Source organism: Sprattus sprattus (assembly GCF_963457725.1).
Source record: "Sprattus sprattus genome assembly, chromosome: 6".
NCBI classification, from domain to species: domain Eukaryota; kingdom Metazoa; phylum Chordata; class Actinopteri; order Clupeiformes; family Clupeidae; genus Sprattus; species Sprattus sprattus.
In genome coordinates this window covers 15,868,065-15,887,124 of record NC_137925.1, presented here as the reverse complement: position 1 = coordinate 15,887,124, position 19,060 = coordinate 15,868,065, and the positions used below count along the sequence as shown (strand labels likewise).

Sequence of the window (19,060 nt, the reverse complement as noted above, 5' to 3'; positions counted from 1 at the left end):
TGCCTGTAGTTTTACATTTAGTACTGCTCCTTGGTATTTAAAGCAGCAGTTTTGGTTGAAAATGAGCAATCTAACAACGAATGCAACATGCAACACCGACAACAGCACAGCTGGCATTGATACAAGGCTGGCTAGCATGCTAACTCATGTCTTTTAGTAATATATTGGGCAATGTCGTGCTGTGAACATTGTACCAACCAGACCCACAGAACTGCTTAGTGCATATCCTAGGCAGCTAGTTAGAATGACATGTATGTTTAACTGTTCTTCACATGACCACATACCAAAAAAACTAATTTGAAGATGATACCAGTTCTAGTTGCCTATATAAACACGCCTAACAAAGTGGCGAATTGTCTGTACTGATTATTACCTTAAGTGCTGTCCGTGACTGTATTGTGTACGAAATCTCATAATATGTTTAGAATCTGCGTTAAGCTTCACACCTGTAGTTTGGTGTTGAGGGCCTGTAGTTTGGCACAGTTCTCCTGTAGGGAAATGGAGTGGCGCTGCAAGGTGTCCAGCTGCTCCTTCAAACCAGCGCAGGACGACTGACACTGGGACAGCTGGGCCTGCAGGGCCTCCCGCTCCTTCTGAAGTGAGGCATTCTGGGATGGGGTTAGAGACTCAAGGTCAGAAAGGAAAAACTATCCGGATGAGTCAATCCATTAATGGTACAAAATGAAAACAAAAAGCTTCTTTGGCTTTGATTGCTTTGCTGCTTGTCATTGTCATTGCTGCTGTCGTTCCAACAACTGCTGACTTTACATTAACAAAACGTGCACTAATCAGAGAAGAGAAATTGAACATCAGCTTGTGTTTAGTTTTCATGCTTATGCACATGCACACCTCTCTCTCCACATCGATCAACCTCTCGTTCAGCTCTGTGCTGCATGGGCTGTGGTCTCTGGACAGTCTGCCCCCCCACGACTCAGGCTCTCTGGAGATCTGAGGGCCCACCTCGGGGACGTCCACGCCAGGCTGCCTGCTCTGTGCTGAGACATGCTGGGCCACTGCGTGTGGTAAGGTCTGGGCGTCTGGTTCAGAGGCTTCCGTCACCCTGGCATTTGGCTTGGGTTCCACCGCAGACTGCTCTGACTGTTTCTGGGCTGACGCGATGGCCAGTTTGAGATTGGAGTCTGACATCTCCAGTTTCTGGGTCAGCTCATCTGCCTGATTGGACAGCTCCTGTGACCAAATCTTCTCATTGGCCAGCTCCTGCATTTGGAAGCTCAAGGACAATTTGTGATTGGACTCCGACTGCTCCAGCTTCTGGGTAAGCTCATCTGCCTGATTGGACAGCTCCTGAAACCGAATCTTCTCATTGGCCAGCTCCTGCATTTGGAATCACAAGGACAATTTTCTTGGTAGGTTATAAACGACACACAGGACACAATCACACATTTGACCTCAGCACACCACGGACCTGAGTGAGGGAGCTGATCCGCTGTTTCCCTTCTGTGTTTAGCACAGTAAGGCTCTGAATTTCTCGCTCGAGGTCCTGCAGTTTCAAGCTGAGCTCTTTCAGATGAGAAAGCTCCTGGCAAGCCCGTCTTCACAGTGAGAGAGAGAGAGAGAGAGAGAGAGAGAGAGGAGGAGAGGGGGCAGTAGAGAGAGAGAGAGAAGGAGAGAGGGAGAGAGAGACAGAAAGAGAGAGAGAGGAAAAGAAAGTGTGCGAGAGACAGATGAGTCGGGACATACAAATGGCCTCATGTCAAGGTCTAAAGAAACAAAGGCCCTGTTAAATAGCATTACACAGTCTAGAACTGCAAACTGGGCTATTTTCAAAATTTGTTGCACCACCATTAAAAAGACAAACGATTCACGCCTCCGAGGACCACCCTACAGCCAAATCAATGAATGTTGAAGAAATACAATCCTAATCCCCAAAAAGTGCTATAACAGGCACATTTAAAAAATTCCACGTCCTAAAAACCTATTCATTCGTTGCGCTGTTGCCTATTTTGTTGGTTTGAGCGTGTTTGTGTCTGGTGCTTGGCGGTGCGAGACGCTGGCCAGACCTGTGCTCTGCCTCCAGGCTGCAGGCCCTCTGGTTGCTGTGCTCCAGGGCAGAGGCGGTGCTCTCCAGCTGCTGCCGGAGCCGCGCTACCTCCCTCTCCCGCTGCCGTTGCTCGCGCCGCTGGCCGTCCAACTGGCCCTGGAGGGCCTCCTTCTCCTGCTCCAGCCGCGCCACCTCCAGCAGTGCCTGGTCCCGCCCACGTGCCGCAGACTCTGCCTCTAGGCTGGACTCTCGGAGCTCCGCCTCCAGCTCCTCCTCGCGCCGCCGGGCCGAGTCCAGGCCACGGCCCAGGCGCTCGAGTTCGGCCTTCAGCGTCTGGTTGGTCAGCTCCAGTTGGTCACTCTGTGAAACCAGTGATTAGGTAACAAACAGTCAGTCATGCCATAGAAATGTAATCTGATACAACCAGACTGTCTTACAGAGTCTTATAAACCTCAAACTAGATATCGTAAAATAGAGTTACATTAATTCATAAACAATGACAGAAAGATGGATTTCTCATAAATATGCAAGGACATTTAAGTAGAATCCCTTCTCACTGAGCTAGGTAATTGCTCTGCGAAACAGTAATACTAAAGTCAAACTTTAATTGCATTGGCCAATGGCCATGTTAACCAGTATTGAGTCTTTGATTGATTTGATTTAAATTATTAAAATAATTGAAACATTGTCCTCATGTCAAGGTCTAAAGAAACAAAGGCCCTGTTCAATAGCATTAAACAGTTTAGAACTGCAAACTGGGATATTTTCAAAATTTGTTGCACCACCATTAAAAAGACAAACGATTCACGCCTCCGAGGACCACCCTACAGCCAAATCAATGAATGTTGAAGAAATACAATCCTAATCCCCAAAAAGTGCTTCAGTATTGAGTCTTTGATTGATTTGATTTCAATTATTCAAATAATTGAAACATTGTAGCGGTGTTGAGACATCATCTCACCTTCCGCACCGCAGCCCTGAGCGTCTCCACCGAAGCCTTCAGCGCCTCCCTCTCCTTCTCCATCGCCGTCCGCTCGCCCTCCAGCTGCACGATCACCGTGGCCTCCATCTTGTGTACCTCCACCTGGCTGCGCAGTCGTGTCAGCTCCTCCTCCATCTGCAGCGACTCGCTCTGCAGGGCCTGCGGCATAGGTCAAGAGGTCAAATAGGATACTGCTTAGTCTATAAGTGCGTAGGTCTGGTCAGGGCGATTAAACTAACTCACACTAGTCCATCTATTCTTCTCACAAGCTGGTGTAACGGTCTGACTGACATGTAATAACATGTCATACTGTGTGATTCTGTGATGGACTGGTACATAGCAATTTGCTCATAAAAGGTACTCTGACAGGTTTCACATATAATCTTCCCTTCCATTCAGTTCAGAAGAGCTCCCTAACACTCAATTCAGGTCTTCATTTGGTTGACACTGCTGCCCCAGTCTATTTTCGAGTTAGTTATTTTGATTGACATGCAACTGTGTCATCCTGTACTTACTTCTATTTGTTTCCTGGCATCGATCAGCATCTCTGCAGATTTTCTGAGCCTCTGAGTCTGGGCTTCAAGGACCACCAGCCTCTGCTCAGCCTCCCAGGCTTTCTTGCTCTGCTCCCCCAGCTTGGAGCGCAGGTCTTGGGCTATCGCCGTCTGCCGGTCAGCTTCTTCCTGGGCCTCTTGGAGCTGGGCAGTGAGATGGCTTGTGTCAATACTTGGTATGTGATCCACTTCTTTATTGACTTCATCTTTCCTCTCTGGTTTGAGTACTTCATGCTCTTTCCTGTTCCCTTCTTCCTCCCTCATCTCCTTTTGGGAGGTGAGGGCACTCTCTTTTTCTATTTCCTTCTCCCCTTCAGCTTCTCCTCTGTCTTTAGTTTTGACTTTCATCACCCCTTCCTCATCCTTCTTTTCTTTCTGATAAAGGACCTCTTCCCCTTCTCCGTCTTCTCTTATCACTCTGATTATCTCATCCTCTTTTCTTTCTTCATCCGCTCTCAGCTTCTCCTCTTTTCGTGTATCCTTTCCTTCCCCCTCTCCTCTCAGGGTGCCTGTTCTCTCTCCCAACGGGGATTTCATCTTCTCGTCAGTATTGATAAGCTCTTGTTTTGTCTTCAGTTGTTCAAGAGATTTTTTCAAGCCGGCGTTTTCATTCTTCATGTTCTGAAACTGAGAGATAAAACGGTGGTTTCACGAATTGGGAATAACATGGCAGGCTCCACTGGGGGGATAGTGTTTGTTTGTTGAGTTTGTTTGAACTTGTGTTGTTTGTCAGTCCGCTATGTCTCACCTCTCTCAGGGAGCTCTGATGTTCCTCTTCCAGGCATCGGAGTCGATCCAGCTCCTCCCTCATATCCCCTGCACTGTCCTACAACATTCCAAAGCAATAATCTCATCAAGTTATTTCTTCAGTCACAATATAGCGCATGCAAACATCCTAAAAATCCTTACCACTAGACGAGAGACAAGGAAGGTAAGGTATTCATAAGACTGAGGCGTAACATGTCTGTTTATTTGTTTGTTGTCTAGTTGACATGATGGAGTCAATTACACCCACAAAAGTAATAAAACCTAATAATCCCACAAATGTAATAAATCTCAATTACACTGAAATTCTACATGTTATAGCAGATGTAAAAGTATGTTGTCACAAATATTCGCCATGTAAGAAACTTCCTGAAAATTTAACCCATAAAATTCGTTGCATTTTTAAATAGATTGATTGTTGTGTGTACAAATAAAAAAATGTGGACCCAAAAAGATAAAAAGAAAGGAAAATAGGGCTCACAAATATAAAATCACAAATTTCTCCCCTTTCAGACAGGCTTTTCATAAGATTGCATATTGCATCACAACAAAGATTTCCCCTCTACCAGTCATGACGTGATGAAATGCATCCAGTTCTCACAGTACTGCCACTTCCTTCATCTAGTGCTCACAGAAACTCACTGTTAAAGTGACCACGCCCTCTCTTTATCTAGAAGCTTAAGTGCCCATTACAATGGTACTCCAAATTACCACAGCTTATTTGGTGTATGTGCAGCATCGCATTCTGATGAAATCAGTACAAACTAAAGGCTTTACACAGCCATGTGTGGTAAGAGCTCAGCGCTCCTTCCTACAGTCTTTCCACCAAAGCGTCTCCTACTCACTCAATATGCCTGAATGTGCACTACTTTGACTGACTGGCACGTTCATAATTCTTGGAAATAACTAGTCTCATTGATTGTAGAACTGAAGGTAGAGTGAAAAATGTCCTTGATTAAAGGCCATCACAGAGTAAGAGAGTGGGTTTTACATTAGGACAGCATATTGCGCCTTCACCAGGTGAACAGCGCTTGCAATAGCCTTCAAAACCTTTGTAATTTTCCACCTTATCCTCCGGTATTTTTCTCCTTTCTGTGAATACATAACATGGTCCCACAACCTCTCAAATCATCTACCACTTTGTTCTCTTTACAGCAAAGCCTCTGGGAGCGAAACATTCACTGTTCCTCATTCACCCTACGCGGTTCATGATCACCGCAGGGCAAGGAAGCCTTCCTTGTGTTCCCACATGCACTGTGACCTCTCCCTTTCATCCCTCTACAGCATGGTTGAACTCATAAGACCCGAGCCCTGACCTCCCGCTCTGCCTGCAGGAGCTCCAGCCGCCTCCTCAGCTCCGCGTTCTCATTCTCAGCACCCAGCAGCCGCAGGCTGGAGGCCTCGTCCACCTCCACACTCAGTGGCTTCAAATCTGAAAGAGAGAGACACAGACGGCGCAGGGGCAGAGACAGAGACAGAGCCGCAGACTATGAGAGACAGTTGTTGATTAAGAGTTTAAAAGTGTGAGACAGTAAAATGTCTATTCCCATTCCCATCTACTTCCATGGCTTGTATGTGGTAGGCTCATATGTCTGGCTAGAGCGACAGCTTTAACGTCAAAACAGCTTGTGGGAGAAAAAGCCTTGTGGTGCTGACCTTGTTCTGGAGTCTGGTCTTCATCTTCAGACTCCATCTTCCACATCTCTGATTGGTGGAAATGATGAGTGACAACAGGACTGTGCTTCAGTTCCGACTGCAGGCTCATGTTCATTTCTAAGAGCTCATCAACCCTCTGTCTCTCTGTGTCTCGCTCCTAGAAAGACACAAACAAACACAAACAAACAGAGTCCCTAGTGATAACTCTTAAGATCGGGGTAAATTACAACACTGTCTGTCAGTTAAATTATAAATCTCATGAATCCATTACATTCATGTATTGTTTGAAGAAGAAGGGTACTGACAGATGAACAAACTTGTTCCCATAAAATCTATTATCCAAGTGACTAAATTATGCCAACGTAAGCCCATGCAACCCATGTTTTACAAATTACCGTACATTTCCCAGGTCCCACTTTTCATAAAGTGTTCTTATTAGAGAGGACATTCACATGTATTTCTTATGTAAGTACATATAACTTTATGTTGCTCCAAACATCCCCCTAACCATAACCTCAAGTTCATCCCAAAACAACATGTACTAATAGAACAAGCACAAATAAACGTATCAATGAATGAATTATCAAGTGCGTAGTAGCTAAGGACATTTGTATATAACGTGAGACCAGTATTGCTGATGACTCAAATGTAATATAATGTAATGAGCCATGTTTCACATGAATCACTCTGTACCTGATGACTGCCTATACATTAACTAAGTTGTGACTCTAATACCCTTTGTCTCAACTGATAATAAAACTTGGCCTGAGAGGATTACATTTTTTTGAAAGTCACTGCGACCGAAACTGAATGTTGACTCCCACAAGCTGACTTCCTCTATGACATCACTGTGCTTCCTGTGTTCTTGAAACCCCCCAGTGAACTGAGCAAGATCAGCTGAGTCACAAGGCCACAAATCTCTAGGCGTGGAGCATGACGATGTCACAATCTATGCTATATATGTGCACAGTACTTACCCCTTCAAGGTCCATCAGCTTCTGCCGGAGCACAAAATTGTCCCTCTCGAGCTCCCGTAGAGCAGAGCATCGCGCCCGGGCATCAGCCAGCTGCTCGTCTAGCAAAGCCTTGTTCTCCTGCAGGGTGGTGCAATATTGCTGCTGCTCCTGTGATGGAAGAGAAAGTCTGAATTAAGTCTCACTAAGGAAGTCATTCATTAGAGAATTATGTAATTCTTCTCTATTCTTTAGTCCTCCGTACTGCCTATTCCATTCTACATTAACCTAAACCACATCACTTCTTCTGTTGGTGAAGCCCCTTCATATTGCATTACTGATGGCACTCATGTCATTTTCTTAAAGGTAATTTATGGTATGGTGGGTTAAAACTAATCTTGCACTGTTTTACTTGGATTTCATCTCCAGCTGCATTCATCTGGTGACCCCTGCCCTCTGACCTTCAGCTGTGTGCGGCAGAGGTCGAGGCTGCGCAGTCGGTGGTTACAGGACTGCAGCTCAGTCTGCAGCTGCTCTGCCTTGGCGGCCCGGTCCCGCAGACAGTCAAGCTCATCGCGGAGCGCTCGGCTTACACGCGCCTCCCCCTGCAAGGTCCGGTTCTGACCCAAACACAGACATATCACATGAATGAATTACCCATGACATATGCTTAGTTAGAGAACACACACACGCTAGAGGCACTGTGTATGTGTGTGTGTGTATCAACGCTTCATATATGGGCCATTCTACCGAATTGATGCAAAGTCATGTCGGATATATTTTGAATTTTGTTATGGTTTATTCCCAAAACTTGGTCCGTATGTATATTGTACCATATCTAAAGTACACATATCTAGTGAAAGAACAGTCAAGTTTTATATTGTATTTTCAGAATGTGTTGGAATGTTTTTCCTCTTCCAAAAATTGTCACTACCGAAACATCACATTTACTATAGTAAAAAAGTATTATTATTGACCTGTTCAGATTGTGTTTCCTTCCCTTCTCTGAAGAGTATTTTTACAAATATTTCTTGAAGGTTTTCACAATGAAATCCATAGAAATGAATTTTTTACCAAATTTTCAAGTTCAATTTATCTGTTTCGGTAGTGACTGCACTGTTGGATGGATGTTAATTTCTCTCCCAAAATCATCCAAAAGGTGCTCTGGGCCGCCCTTTAGTCCACATAACACATTTATTTAAAAATGATGGGATTGAACTACTTACCATTTCATTTTGTCACTACCGAAATCATCTGGTCACTACCATATGTTTCGGTAGTGACTGTTTCGGTAGTGACAATTCTAGCTAACTTTAAGCATAAATAAATAATTCTAGCACGCACACGGCTTGCAAACACATCTTTGAAGAGGTGAACACACATACAAACACAAGATTTTCCATGAAACCCCAAAAGGTTTACTTAATTGAAGAAAACATGCGTTTCGGTAGTGACAATTCTTAAGGTTACACGTCGATTTTCAGACTTTGGAACACATTTATATAAAAACTATGGGATTTAGCCACTTACCATTCAACCATGAGGGACAGAGATGCAGTGTCACTGCATGGTCAAAAATGCAGAGTCTTGGCTAAAACACAGGCTCAGCCAACGGACTAAAACTCTTGTGTTTCGGTAGTGACATGAAAACTAGGGACATGATTTTTTGAGTATAGTAAATTGATTTAAAAATTAAACCCACAATAAATCTAAATATTCCAAGTTCTGTTTCAACCCAATCATAAAGATCTTTGAAATTAAATCATTGAAAAAAATCTTAAAAAATTGAAAAGTGTTATTTAAAGGCATTGAAATTTAGATGTCAGGGTTGGGGACAGCTACTTCCCAATAGAAAGTACCCTATAAATGATGATTTTGTATACATTTAGCTTATCACTATCTCATGTAATGCATTGGGTTTATATAGACCATAACATTTTCTAATTAAACATCTATGCCTAAATACCTAATTGTTTTGTAAATAGTTTTTATTATTGAGGGACTGCATATTACACGAATTCGGTAGAATGGCCCATATTGGTCTATCACTCAGACGCATAACTGAATTATAGCCCATGACAATGTGCATTATTTCTTTACAAAACAGCTTATGAAAAGATTATTCTAGGAGAAGAAAGCAGATGAAGTCCCGAGTCTAATTACATTACCTCTTGTTGTAGTTTCTTTTGCTCCCTCTCCAGAGTTTGAACCTCCAGCTTATAGTCTTGTAATTGATCACCTTTGTCTTCCCTGCAAGGTACCACGACACTTGAATAATTGCATTCTACAGCCTTTAATTAAGATTTAGTATTATAAAAAATCTCTGACAAAAGAATACTATTCATCACTGTATTCTACAGCTTTACACACAGACACACACACATATACACACTCGCGCGCACATACACACACATCGTACGCACGCGCACACACACACTCACAGCTCCTGTTTGAGACGCCGCAACTTAGCCTTGCAGTCGGCCAGCTGCACACCCAGTCCTTCTGGTGGGCCATCCCCAAAGCCAGCAGGGGGCGCCGAGTGTGACTGAGAGGACTCACGCTCCTGACACAGCTCTGCAATCCTCTGTGTGTGTGAGAGAGAGAGAGAGCGAGAGAGAGAGAGAGTAAGAGAGAGAGAGAGAGAGAGAGAGATGCTCACAACCAGAGTGAGTACACTACCAAAAACACTGACGCACGCCACAAAGTCCTTCACTGTTTCTGCAGCTCCAAACCCCACAGAACTGAGCTCTAATTTAACCCTAGAGTTAAAGCACTCTTACTACTTTATCTGTACATGATGCTGATACAGTGGCACGATAAAACCCTGTTAGAGGGCTTGATTAAAACAGTACCACACCATCATATCGAACTACATAATCTCTTTACAGATAGAACAGCAGACACATTGTTCCCTATTGAGAGTGTAGGCTACTGTTAAAACATTTTGTTCACTTGTTTACCTCCAGGTGGGTGTCTCTCTGAGACAGCATGCCCTGGATCTGTTTGGCCATGACACTGAAGAGGCTCTGGATCTCCTCCATCTGCAGCCCACACAGCTCTGCATACTGCAGTGGCAGCACAGCACGCGGGTCCTGGGTTACCTGCGGGCCAAAGGCAGATCAAATGTGCTTAGGGGCATTAAGCAGTCTCGAGTGGAATGTAGTAGGGACATCATCCACATCCATACATACTAGTGGAGGCATCCCTACCACTGACAACCGGCCAACTTGAAATTCAGTCAGTCAACAGTTTCTGATAACAGAAAATAGGAAAACACGAACCGCTTGTCAGTGCATTCATGTCCTGTCATGTTATGCTTCTGGGGCTACTTAACATACTATACACCAGTATACTAGCTGGACCAAATTGACAGTTGGATGCAGTTTTCAATCAGGATTGTATTTACAGCTGTGAAACCAAACAAATATGCAATAGATTTCTGAATGTAAATCCATGAACTGTAGTCCTGACCTCCTGGATGCAAACGGCAATAGCTGTCTGAGTTTCAATGTCCAAAGACTGGATATGCTGGATGAAGGTTTCTTTTCTCTCACACTGCAGGGAAGATAATAAATCAATGTCAGAGACAGAGGAAAACTGAAAAAAATGATTTAAGTTATTTTAATGTGTGTGTGTGTGTGTGTGTGTGTGTGTGTGTGTGTGTGTGTGTGTGTGTTTGTGTGTGTGTGTGTGTGTGTGTGTCAGTGTGTGTGTGTGTGTGTGTGTGTGTGTGTGTGTGTGTGTGTGTGTACGTGTGTGTGTGTGTGTGTGTGTGTGTGTGTGTGTGTGTGTGTGTGTGTGTGTGTGTGTACGTGTACGTGTACGTGTACGTGTGTACGTGTGTACGTGTGTACGTGTGTGTGTGTGTGTGTGTGTGTGTATCTGATCTGAACCTGCACAGCACAGCCAAGTAACAGCACAAGCAGTCTCCTCAGTTCTTCCACAGCTCCCTCTAACAGCATGAAAACATACAGACGTTATTAGCATTGATGGAGATACACTGGGATAATGTTAAAGCTCAGAACAGCACAGGCAACAAAGAGATAATGAATCATTGCTACAGACTAATTGACTGTAATTGACTAAATGACAAGGTCTATAATCAAAGGGATCTGTCCAAGGCAAATGAACACATTTCTGTTGTGTTCTATTGCCATTTATGTTTATTAATGTTTAAGTTTAAGTATGTGTCTGTGACTAGACAGGTGTTGTGGAGAGTAGTTGTTAGTGCTCCAGCTGAAACGATTTAGATGAGTAAAAGCCCACCTGTGAGAGGATCTCGTCCTAAAATGGCAATATTTGGAAGGGGCATCAGAATCAATTGTTGCAGATTCTCCTGTGAAAGAGAGGCAGAGAGAGGGAGAGATTTTCCATTAGTGGTCCAGGAGCCCAGATGATCTCCGAAGGCCATCCCTCACCCTCACCCCCACCCCCACCCCCACCGCACAGGTTGCTGACTGGCCATACGCATGTTCAATTTGTACACAGCAATGCCCATAAAACGCATTTTCCATTTGCGCACGGCAAAACCACTCTCCTCTCCTGCATACTAGTGAGCCCGCACAGAGCACACCCACATATGCATGTATGGAGTACAAATATGACACCAGGGAAGTGGCTTCATATTTCTACCTCTAACAAAGTGACTGTAAATAAAAGGTTGATCAAGTGTATGTTCCTCATACGCACACAGTATTGAAAGGCAAAGTGTGTTCTTTTTAGTTTGATCGCATATTGCTTTTAAAACCACTGTTATAAATGCAGTCACACTCCTCCCAGCACGGAAGTTCAAAACAAGAAGTGAAACCACAAAAAAGACCAGTTAGCAACCATGAATAACAGTAGTTCTGTGTACTCAGCAGGCAACACAAATATCCCTATTAACAAGTGACAACAACAAATGCCACCATACTGCCTACACTTTTACATATACAAATGTTATCATATAAATTCATTTTGTGAGCTAGACTACACTGAAATGCTATGAATTAAAAGTTCCATTCAGTAAAACAGGAGATAAACATCATCATATGCATAGCATCATTCTTACAATGTATACCTTCTGTACTACACTCAAATGTACTTCACAGTAGACAAGCTCTGTATACAACCCCCACCTTGTCAGAAAGCTACAGCATTCTTCCCTTGGCCTCACCTGGTAGTAGGAGCGCAGGTGCCGGTTAAGGACAGAGAAATTCTGCACTCTCAGAATCTTGTCCTCATTCACATTGCGGTAGATTTGCTCCACTTTGGGATTTGGGTCACTATAATGTGATATTTGTGGTGAGTGCATTTTTGTCAGTGTAACTGGAGTGCAGATGTCCCACAGATAAATAAAGGGCTTCTAGTTCATTCAAAAAGTTACAAAATTATGTATTTTAATAATATACATGCATAAAGTAATATTACCAGACTAGGTATGCTAGTTCTTTGTGCTTAATGACAGGCAACACAATCTGCATTTTTACAGTTTTCATTATATCTATTATCAGACACTGTCACACAGGATGGACATATGATTGACTTAGACTGAACTGTTATTAAATCCATGCCACAAGCACAGAGGCTTTTCAGATAATGTCTGACTTACATGATCCTCATGACTTCATTGAGAAAGATTCCATTTGTGAGTCTCTTATATGTTTTGAGTGCATTCTGGGAGTCGGTGGTCACTTCCATGTAGTGGTGTGGTGAAGAGTCAGTCTGCTCCCCGTCCACCATATTCTCAAAAAGACACACCTTGGAGAAACGTTGCTTATGAACATTTTTGTGACACGATCACGCCACATAATTGCAATTTAGGCAGTTTCTTGGCCTATCCATCTCACTGTGACATTTCCATGTAAAATTTCACCCATTTCAATGACGGCAGATATATGCCTTAAACGTATGCCTTTGCCTAAATGAATCAAAGGCTACAGCTGTTTGATTGCCTCTTTTAACTAAACCTAACAGTGTTTGTCGCCTAACTGGTGTAGGGAGCAAGAACAGTGTAAAGCAGGGACATGCAGAAGTTATGGCAGGAGTGCTGGTTAACCTGTTCTCTGGGTAATAATCATGCCAACTGTCATGCATCAACCCCCTCCTCTTCCGCACCAATTCCACCCATCCTTCCCCGATCAATACTAATTTCAGTCCAGAAGAGATTTGAAAGTAGGCAGCCCTTGACGTTACATCTCTGGAGAATAACATTACAGTAGCAGAATACTATGTGTGGCCTCCCATCTATTGTTAACATACATACATTAAGCCGTCCTTGTTATAACTGAGGTAAAATGCTTCATGGCTTATGCACAGAAATACTCTTTCGGTAGTTTCCACTACATACCCACATAACAAGCGCACTTTCCATAAAGTCTTCTAACGTTTCCGTAAAATGTGCGTCCATCTTCGTGCCTCGTGTTTCTTTAGCTAAAAAATATTAAATACATTAACCTAACGTTACCCAAACTCTGTTGTCGGCATATTGTCACCCTTAATAGTAAACTGTCAACTTAATTATTGTTAAAATAAATACAAAAAGTTTAAAATCGGTAAACATATCTATATAACTGTCTGTCGCTCTTCCTCTGTCACACTGAGTCACCGAGAACTTTGAAGACCACACCGGAATTTCAAAGTGTATTGCATCAATTCTGTTCCTGTAGAACTGACATAGGTCAGCATCACACCCGCGGGCCATGTGTTTCACACACAACATCACATGCGGTGCCTGACCCACGAGTTTGAAGAAAACCAGAACTTTTTTTCAATAAGGGCTTATGATGAAAAAGTCACCTATCACTCGTGCATTCAGATCGTGATAAAGTAAGGCAGAGTAATAAGTTACCTAAACTTTTCCATTGACAAACAAGGCTTTCTTAGAAAAACACCGCCATCTAGAGGCGATGGTACAGTTCCACACCGGCTTGGGAGAAATCGTCTATGTATCCTGACAAACATTACTTTTTAACTCCTTTAAGATCCTATTTAGCCTAACTTCAGAAACCTTCAGATTTACTTTTGAATTTGAGATGGTCACAGAAGGTTACATTTGGCCCTCTCTGTGTGTAGTTATAATATAATGACAAAATAAATAAATAAAAGCACCCCAAACATCCATGCACGCAACTATATTTTATTAGGCTGAGGCCTCTACACTGGTAGAGTGAGTCTTTCCCAGAGATCATTGTACATATTCACCTATAGCTATTTATAAGTCCTTTGTGCATTAGTGCTTTATCAGCAGTTTGAGTATTAGCTTCCATCAACAGGATAAGGAGATTTCCTAAGGTGTTAGAATAGAGGACACAGACCTGCCCTACTAAGCCCTCAGCAACATGACCTCAGTGGTAACCCTCCCATTAATAGTCACCTTTAGCTCTGTGTCTGTCATCTGATAATTACTAGTATGTACTGTACATGCACTCACTTCAAACAAGTCCGCTATACTGTCCTAGTAAGACTATGAAGAAAGAGCAGAAATGTCCATGGTCATGGGAGTAGGATACAATTTTAAATGTTGTAAACTGAGCGTTTTGTGATTTAGGTGTTATGTTACAAAAATATGACATCAGACTACAACGCTGTTAAAAACTCTAAGGTATTTATTAATTCATTTACTCGATTTTTACACGGTTTTCAAGTCAATATTTGTTTCTGTTTCAGACAATCCTTTTTAGTTTAGGTTACACAGCAATGCAAATAGAGCAGAGGCCAACTACAAGAATTTATCAGCAAACTGTACACATATAATACAAAGGGAGAATTTTTATGTATTTTAATAAGTATCAGGTAATTTCAGTGTGTTTTTGTCTGTGTGCGCATCTGTGTGTGTGTGTGTGTGTGTGTGTGTGTGTGTGTGTGTGTGTGTGTGTGTGTGTGTGTGTGTGTGTGTGTGTGTGTGTGTGTGTGTGTGTGTTTGTGTTTGTCAACACCTGTGTGGAAAAATATTATGGGTGCAGTCAGATTCACTTGACTGGGCCTGAGCCTTCCTTTTCTATGTATTCCGTATGAGAACACATTATAAAAACACTGCCATATGAGAACAGATTTAAAAAAAACTGCTTGAAAAACCCTCCGATGGAACGCCTGCAGACCAGTTCCCTGGTAGAGTCCCATCTATCCCATCTATCCACCCACATCATCTCTGGTGGCTCCTGGTTCTGTTCAGCTGGTTGGTCAAGCTTCCTTCTCTGCCCCTGCCTCTGCCTCTGCGTCTCCCTCCGTGGCCCCGTCAACCACCTGGCCTCCAGTCCAGACTGGCAGGAGGTTCTTCAGGTTCTCCTTGGCCTCGTTCAGCGTCTCCTTCACCCCTTTCTCCAGGATGTAGCCCTCTGTCTCCACCTCCATGTTCTCTTGCTCCTCCACCCCGATCATGGCGGTCTGCAGGTACCGAAGACTCGCCAACACAGACAACTGAAAAACATTTTAAATCGCAGGAGAATAAGTCCCTCGACTGCTTCAACATATATCTTCATATAGTATATTAGTATAGCATACAAAGAGGCTCCATTCATCTTTTCATATAATATCAATAAGGCTCAAGGATGGACAGCAGAAGTCATTATCTTGACTCATAGTATGAGCAGGAGAACAATTTGGCTCCTGTGTACATTAGTGAGCATCCTCATCATCATCCAAGTCACTCCCCTTATGATATGTTTGCTGTGGGTTTTATTAAGAGCTATGAGAGCTTGTCATGTATCCGTTCATTTGTGCAGGATTGTCCACCCGCTGGTCAATAGTCATGTTTCATTTATGAACAGCCGGATCAATGCTTTCTTGCAAATGAGTTTTCCCCTCACATGCCAACACTGATTCCTGAAGAACAGTGCCTAATTAGTTTGATTTATATTCATCCCCTGTTCACTAAATAAAATGTTTTGCCCTTCTTCTGTCAAATTCCATCCGCCTGACGTCTCACTGGATTGTTTTTGAGTTCATCAGAAGAGAAAACATTAATGAGTGACCTTTAAAACATCCTATCTTTGTGTGTTTGACCTTCACAAAGAAAAAGGGGGGGATCAACATTAACCATGTTTTCAGCCTCTGCCAAGAGCATCCCAAAGGACAACAGCACTGACTGAATAATATATTCTGCTAGGGAAATTGAGGAACGGATGTCCACAGTACCTGAACCAGGAATACAGACAGGACACCAGGGCCAATGGTTTTCATTAGACCCATGTAGTAACTGAGAAGGGCCTCGCGGCAGCCACGGTTGTGCAGGTTCAGTTCCTCGAGGTGGTACTCGTAGTTGTGGTGGGCCGTGTTGTCAAGGATACGCTCCTGGATGCAGGGCCGTGGGGAGGCTGGGTTACAACAGCTGAATGGAACACCATCCACCAGGTAGCGGCCATCCACATTGCTCCGCATGCGACTACCAGCCGGAAAAACAAAGAAATCAATGTTTAGGATTAACACAGTACCCACACAGCCTGTCACAGCATGCCCTATGTGGACTCAGATCAATCCAAACATTTCACAGATACAGTATAGTATGTTCCATAGGCTGTGATGCACATGTGAGCAATAGTGTTAATCAATGTTAATCAATGTGACCATATGACCCTTTGATTCAACTCAGGAAGAGCTGTCAAACAAAGTGGCCTCTTGGCCTTGCCATGTCAATACTACCGGAACCTTTTCATCCAATCATGCCCCTCTTTGGTGAAGCTGTCCTCATAAATTCTGTCTCTGTCTAAATGTGCTAGATAATGTTGTGAAAAGACTGTTAAGCCCTGCTCTGCCCTGGTCATGTTAAAGCTGTGACAAAGCTGCTCCAAAACTAGTAGTATTGTACCGAGGGGTATCGCCTGCCAAAGTACTTACATATACATATCCACTCTGCATACTAACTCCTGATGCAGTATAGTTCGTTAATTGCTTTGTTTAGACTTGAACATGGAATTTCATAAAACAAAATCTACACCTGTCAGCACATCCGCAATGCTTCCACTAAATGGTCTCGTCCAACCCACCCCCTTATTCTTTTTACTTGATCTCCACTTTTATCAGAATCATTCACTCACTCTTTCACTTCCTTGGAGGTGAAGTCTAAATAACGGTTGTTGATCCACTGCACCTCAAACCAGTCCTTGAAGTTGCTGTTCCCACAACATTGGAACTCCATCTGCAGACGGTCAATGGTCTGCTTCTGGAAGCATCGACCTGGGGTGTCTGTGTCCTACAGTTTTACACACATGCACACAATCATTTAATCACAGGTGATAATCTAAACACCTTTTATCACATAAACTGCATTTATAGAGCACAACCCTGGACCGACTTAATCAAGCATGCATGGATTAAACTGATTGAAGGCCTCTACCTTGTAGAACCGAATGCCATTCTTCAGCCCAATTTTCAGGGACTCCTCCAGACTAGGTTGCAAGGCAAAGCTCAATGACATGGCAACCAGCAACAAGGAAGTGAACAGCAGGGACACCATGAAAAAAGGAGTGAGGAAGTTCTTCCAAAGCGTGAAGCGGGCCACGTTCATGGAGTCCTGGCAGATTCGGCCAGCGCACAAGTTAATACCCACAGATGCCAGTCCCACTAGCATAAGCATGTTGGGTACCATGTGTATGTCCATGGTATGCATCACCTAGACAGATAGAAGGTGACACAGGAATATTGGTGTTATCACTTGAAGTACATGCCAATCTTTTCCACAACCTCAACATGATGGAGTAACAACAGTTTTTAGAGTGAATCACTGGCAACTGATACAATTTGTATATTGCTTCATTTGAACTCAAATATAGAAAAGCTAATACGAATACATATTTATTTATTCATTTGACAGACATATTTATCCAAAGAGACTTACAAGTGCGATACAATAACCAAGTTTAGTAGCTTGGGAAATCTAACCTGGTATAAACACAACATTACTAATTACAGACAAGCTCAGATAAGTGCAATAATATAGAGGAATACAAAGCTCAGCCTGAGTTGTTCAATCCGGTCTTTTATCATTTTTAGACTGAATGTAAATGAGACAAAATACCACTAGGACAATGTATATCTTATGTCTTATGGATGATAAATCCTTACAAACACCTTCTGCGTTTCTTATCCCTGACTGCACCTGCCTCATATAGGACATGAGTCACCCTCATAATCCACCAAATTGTACACAAGTTCATAGAGACGTTCTATTGACGTAATTACTTTTGCAACAAAAAGGAAAATTAAATGATGAATTCCTGATATTTCATATGAAAATATCACAGTTAAATTAAGTTTAAACAATTTCAGATGAGAGCGAGGCGTAAGTTCTCTTTCTGTAATGATATAAGATTAATCATAATTATAATCATCTTCACATTAACAATAGTAATGCTTTTCTAAACATTTTCATAAGGTGTGACTGCACCATATGTGCATAACTGTATGTACAACTTAAATCATTGAATATTCGTGCAGTACCTCAGATCTGCGAAGGAGTTCCATCTTCAGGAATACCCCCAAGGAGAAGATGACCACCCCAGTGAACATGGCTACCCATGAGAGCAGCCACAGACCCTGGGCCAAACGCACCCTCCGCTGGAAGGAAAACTTTATCTTCAGCACAGTCATTTTGCCTGTAATAGCAGAGCCGGGCACGCAGAGATGAAGGCATCCGGTGAAGGAGAGTACATGAAAGAGAGGAGTCTGAGTGAGACAGGGGACTAAGAAGGAGATGATGGATTGTAAAGATTTAGGTCAAAATGGAGGAATTCCAAATAGTAAACACTGCTTACATTAAGGGTAAACAGTAGGCAAATTAAAAAATAAACAATATTACTGAAGGTTTATACTCACAACTCAGTTGCTAAAACAATATTCAGATATTTCACGGTTTGCCAGACAATTAAGAAAATAACTACTTTGTTCTAATCCTAATTAACAATTGAGATTATAGTGGGGGTCTCTCACCCTGTGACGTATCAAGTTGTGTTTATTTGTCTAGGCTCCGGAGGGTGGGCTCACCGTCTTCCTATATTTCTGTGGCCATTTTGTAAAAGAGAAAGTGTAGACATAAAATATTATATCTAGGATAACGTGGAGGTAATCCCATTCCCTCCTCCCCTGGATTGAATCCTATTATATTAGTCCTACCACAGGGACCAATAGCAATTCAGGCCACTGTCTATTCAGCAGACCTGCACTTGGCGGCAGC

At 42.9% G+C, this 19,060-nt stretch overlaps 2 protein-coding genes across 2 annotated transcripts in view; both read right to left on the bottom strand.

The window, feature by feature from the left end:
• ccdc88b (coiled-coil domain containing 88B) overlaps nt 1-13,300 on the bottom strand; it is a gene marked incomplete at its 5' end in the record, with an annotated part of 19,647 nt that extends 6,347 nt beyond the window's left edge. The window contains 20 exons of the mRNA XM_080841424.1: nt 447-608; nt 850-1,335; nt 1,427-1,553; nt 2,022-2,362; nt 2,964-3,143; nt 3,500-4,165; nt 4,287-4,364; nt 5,620-5,735; nt 5,960-6,116; nt 6,937-7,083; nt 7,374-7,532; nt 9,081-9,162; nt 9,354-9,496; nt 9,873-10,013; nt 10,384-10,467; nt 10,806-10,864; nt 11,179-11,248; nt 12,068-12,176; nt 12,503-12,651; nt 13,241-13,300. Coding sequence (XP_080697550.1) covers nt 447-608; nt 850-1,335; nt 1,427-1,553; nt 2,022-2,362; nt 2,964-3,143; nt 3,500-4,165; nt 4,287-4,364; nt 5,620-5,735; nt 5,960-6,116; nt 6,937-7,083; nt 7,374-7,532; nt 9,081-9,162; nt 9,354-9,496; nt 9,873-10,013; nt 10,384-10,467; nt 10,806-10,864; nt 11,179-11,248; nt 12,068-12,176; nt 12,503-12,651; nt 13,241-13,300 — 3,516 coding nt within the window. The remainder of the gene's footprint in view (nt 1-446; nt 609-849; nt 1,336-1,426; nt 1,554-2,021; nt 2,363-2,963; nt 3,144-3,499; nt 4,166-4,286; nt 4,365-5,619; nt 5,736-5,959; nt 6,117-6,936; nt 7,084-7,373; nt 7,533-9,080; nt 9,163-9,353; nt 9,497-9,872; nt 10,014-10,383; nt 10,468-10,805; nt 10,865-11,178; nt 11,249-12,067; nt 12,177-12,502; nt 12,652-13,240) is intronic.
• A 1,772-nt stretch (nt 13,301-15,072) lies between these two features.
• On the bottom strand, nt 15,073-18,477 carry rom1b (retinal outer segment membrane protein 1b; the record flags this gene model as incomplete). Its single annotated transcript, XM_080840839.1, has 5 exons — nt 15,073-15,309; nt 16,027-16,273; nt 16,926-17,080; nt 17,225-17,500; nt 18,328-18,477. 5 exons carry the CDS (start codon nt 18,475-18,477, stop codon nt 15,073-15,075), a joined length of 1,065 nt encoding a protein of 354 aa, XP_080696965.1.
• Nucleotides 18,478-19,060: the final 583 nt, after the last annotated feature.